We start from the raw sequence: 4,743 nt of genomic DNA, 5'->3' as shown, positions 1-4,743 counted from the left end.
TAGAAAGCATAAAATTAAGTATAAAAAAATATAAGAAAGTATTAAAAAAAAGTTTTTTTTTTTCCTAATCCAACCAATCTGTTCTGAACTGTGGCGAGGTCCAAATATTAAAGAACAAAAATTCCTGAGGTTGTTCCCTTTCAGATCCAACATGAGAGGGGAACAGAAATATTTCAAATTGAGCAAAAAACCGACAAAACGGCAACGCTCAAAGGCAGAAAACGAAACCAACGCAATTCCAGCCCACGGATATTTCAGGAAAATCCTTCCAATCCAGGACCAACACAACTGGAATGTTCAAACTTCACACAGGAATGGAAATATTCCAAAGGGAAATGTATAAATAAATGCACATGTGGGGGGAAAATGGGAAAAATCAATGAAATTCTGCTTTTACCTTGACGTAAGGAACTCTGTTTTTATCTTCGTGCACGGCCAGGTTCGTYTTGGACACTGGGGAAAGATGTGGAGAGGGTGAGGAACATTCCAGAGGGATAAATAACATTTCAGACRCAAATTTGGGGTGTAAATTTGGGAATTTGGGCATTCCCACTCCTTATAAACCTCCAGGATTTCCGGCACACAAAACTGATTTCCTGCTCTGCCAACCTCGTACCGGTTTTTGAAAATTGACTGTACCTGATTATTGAAAATTTACTGTACCTGGTTATTGAAAGTTTATTCTGGGTTTTGTTTTGTTTTGTTTATTGTTTAGACAAATCAAATAAACTCAGGGAGAGATGGATTTTGGCAAAGCAGAGGAGACAGGAGAAGGGCCTGGGGTTCAGATATTTAGATATTTCTCCATTTATAGAAATTTTGCCATTTACAGAAATTTCTCCATTTAGAGACATTTCTCCATTTACAGAAATTCCTCCATTTGCAGAAATTCCGCCATTAACAGAAATTTCTCCATGTACAGATATTTCTATGTTTAAAGGCATTTCTCCATTTAGACATTTTGCTTTTTACAGAAATTTCTCCATTTACAGATATTTCTACATTTAAAGGTATTTCTCCATTTAGACATTTTGCCTTTTACAGAAATTTCTCCATTTAAAGAAATTTCTCCATTTACAGATATTTCTTCATTTAAAGAAATTTTGCCAATTACAGAAATTTCTCCATGTACAGATATTTCTACATTTAAAGGCATTTCTCTATTTAGACATTTTGCCATTTAGATATTTCTCCATTTAGACATTTTGCCATTTAGATAAATCTCCATTTATAAAAATTTTGCCATTTACAGACATTTCTCCATTTAGACATTTTGCCATTTAAAGAAAATTCTCAATTTACAGAAATTTCTCCATTCACAGACATTCCTGTCCTCACCCTGACCAACAAAATTCACTTTTGTCACCCCACTACGTGCACAGAGAGACACAAAAACTGGGCAAAAAGCAGATCCTCCCCACCAACCTCATCTAAACTGCAAAATTCCCGTGCTCAGATAATTTAAACTGCAAAATTCTCCTGCCCAAATGATCAAAATTGCAAAATTCTCCTGCCCAAATTACCTAAACTGCAAAATTCTCAACTGCAAAATTCTCCCGCTCAAATGGGAGACAAACACCTCAAATCATTGAAATTGAAAAATTCTCCAGCTCAAATGATCTTAGCTGCAAAATTCTGCTTAAATAATCTAAACTGCAAAATTCTAAACTGCAAAATTCTCCCGCTCAAATGAGTTAAACTGCAAATTTCTCCTGCAAAAATGATCTAAACTGCAAAATTCTCCCACTCAGATGATCCGAAATGCAAAATTCTCCCATTCAAATCATCAAAATTGCAAAATCTCCTGTTCAAATGATCTAAACTGCAAAATTCTCCCTCTCAAAACCAGGTTTTAATTTAAGTTTAACCCAATTTCAATTCAATCCCCTCCCAAATAAAGTTTAAAATAAATTTCCCCATATGAAACCAAGGCCAGGTGAAAAACACAGAACTCACCATCGAGCAGGTCCCTTATTTTGTCCAAATAGATCTCAAAGTAGGAAACCTAATTAAAATAATCACAAAAATAAAAAAAAATTAAAATAATCACAGATTTCAACGTTTGGAAATCTCTGTTTCTCTGTTTCCATCCCAAAATGGAATATTTTTTCCTAAAAATAAAGCCCCAACTTTCACACACTTGGAATGACATTTTTTACTTTTTTATCTTGAAGGATTTCCAAGCAATAATTCATCAGCAAAATTAAAAAAAAAAAATATAAATATTAAAAAAAAAATTAAAAAAAAATTAAAATATTAAAAATATATTTTAAAAATTCTTCAGGCAAATCTCTTTTTTTTTCTTTTTTTTTGGTGGGGGTAAAATTGAGGGAAAATTGAACAGAATAAAATTGAAAATATTGAAAATATTGAAAATATTGAACTGAAAAAAATCATTTCAGCTCCTGGGTTTAGGGGTTTTACAGATTGAAAATTGATTTTCATCCCCATAAAATTTCCATAACCCTGAGCAATTCCTGGGTTTGTGGGTTTTGGGKTTTTTTGTRTTTTGGGACAGGGATGAGGAYTTTGAGGAAATAATAAAGATTTCTAAGAAATATTAGGATTTCTAGGAAGTATTAAGGATTTTGATGAAATTTGGGGATTTCTAAGAAATATTACGATTTCTAAGAAATATGGGGATTTCTAAAAAACATTAAGGATTTTTAGCAAATATTAAGGATTTTGAGGAAATATTAAGGATTTCTRGGAAATATTAAGGATTTTAAGGAAATACGAGGATTTCTGGRAAATATTAAGGATTTCAAGGAAATATTAAAGATTTCTCAGAAATATGAGGATTTCTAGGAAATATTGATTTTTGATTTTGAGGAGATATTAAGAATTTCTAGGAAATATTAAGNGGGGAAAATTTGGGAATTTTGGAGCTGGAACAACACAAGGCTGCACTCCAGGGTTTTTTTTTTTAATAGGGATTTTTTATATGGATGAGTTCTCTCTCTTGTTTTCTGTTAAATCTGGATTTATTTTTTTGGATATTTGGGAGAAATTTGGGATATTTTGGGGATATTTGGGAGAAATTTGGGAGATCTTGGGGATATTTGGGAGAAATTTGAGAGATCTTGGGGATATTTGGGAAATATTTGGGGATATTTTGTGATATTTGGGAGAAATTTGGGATATTTTGGGGATATTTGGAAGAAATTTAAGAGATTTTTTTTTTTTTTGAGAAATTTGGGATATATGGGTGATATTCAGGGATATTTGGGAATATTTGGGATATTTGGGACATTTGGGGATATTTGAGGAATAACTTGGGATATTTGGGGATATATTGGAAATATTTGGGGGATGTTGGGGGATATTTTGGGGATATTTTGGGGTATATTGGGAATAATCAGAAATATTTTGAAATATCTGGCAATATTTGGGGATATTTGAGGGATATTTTGGAATATTTGGGATATATTGGAAATATTTGGGGGTATTTGGGAATATTTTGGGAGATATTTGGGAGATATTGTGAATATTTGATTTGGGAATATTTGGGGATATTTTGGGAATACTTTAGGATATTTTTGGGATAATTTGGGATATTTTGGGATGGTTTCATTTCCCCCTCACCTCCATGGTGTGGGTTTTTCCTGACGAGGTTTGGCCGTAAGCGAAGATGGTGCCATTGTAACCTTCCAGGACATCTGAGAAGAGCAAAACAATTAAAAGTCCCCTTAATTAATTAAATCTGATTGCAAAATCAATCAATTAAATTCCATTTTTAAAATTTAAGCAATTAAATTAGATTTTTTAAATTAAATCAATTAAATTATATTTTAATAAATCAATTAAATTATATTTTAACAATTAAATTAAATTTGATTTTTAAATTAATTATCTATTAAAATTAAATTAATTAAATAATTTAATTAATTAATTAAATTAATCATTGCCATATATGTTACATTTACATCAATACCCAAATAATCTCCTAATCTGCATCTCCAGACAGGAAGGAATAAAATAAAATAAATAAAATAAATAAATAATAATAATGTACAGTATAATAGTATATATTATCATATATAGTATATATTAGATATTGTATATGATAATATACAATATATAAAATTATAATATCTATTCTATATTAATGCTAATAATAATGATAATCATGATGATAATAACAGTTATAATAATTTGTTATTATTTAAATAACAACATATTGTATTATAATATAATAATGTAAGATATAATAGTATATATTAGTATATAGTATAGTACATATTAGATATTGTATATAATAATATACAGTGTATAAAATGATAATATCCATTATATCATTAATGCTAATAATGATGCTAATAACGACGATAATAATAGTTATAATAATTTGTTATAATCATATTGTATTATAATATAATGATGTGAGATATAACAGTATATATTATATATAGTATATATATAATATTGTATAAAATAATATACAATATATAACATGATAATATCTATTATATCATTAATGCTAATAATAACAATAACAAAAATAATAACAACAAAAATAATATATTTAAATAACAATAATAATATTATAATAATGATAATGATGATAATGATAATTATGATAATAATAATAATAGTAGTAGTAGTAATAATAGTAGTAGTAGTAATAATAATAATAATAATAATAATAATAATAATAATAATAATTCTCCCACCTTTGACGATCTGCTTGGCACAGGCGTTATAAACCTGCTCCTGGCTGGTGTTGGGGGGCAGCACCCGGTC

The 4,743-nt window shown here is 29.3% G+C and overlaps 1 protein-coding gene across 1 annotated transcript in view; it reads right to left on the bottom strand.

Moving 5' to 3' along the window:
* The window catches only part of LOC130584965 (kinesin heavy chain-like), a 58,344-nt gene that overhangs the window by 33,334 nt on the left and 20,267 nt on the right, over positions 1-4,743 (bottom strand). The window contains exons 3-5 of the mRNA XM_057385260.1: positions 3,586-3,659; positions 1,957-2,005; positions 386-453 (exon numbers count right to left, since the gene is read on the bottom strand). Of these exons, the coding sequence (XP_057241243.1) occupies positions 386-453; positions 1,957-2,005; positions 3,586-3,659 (191 nt within the window). The remainder of the gene's footprint in view (positions 1-385; positions 454-1,956; positions 2,006-3,585; positions 3,660-4,743) is intronic.

This window comes from Malurus melanocephalus, unplaced genomic scaffold, assembly GCF_030028575.1.
Source record: "Malurus melanocephalus ecotype Western Australia unplaced genomic scaffold, MMel_1.1 scaffold_803, whole genome shotgun sequence".
NCBI classification, from domain to species: Eukaryota; Metazoa; Chordata; class Aves; order Passeriformes; family Maluridae; genus Malurus; species Malurus melanocephalus.
This window is presented reverse-complemented; position numbering and strand designations above follow the sequence as displayed.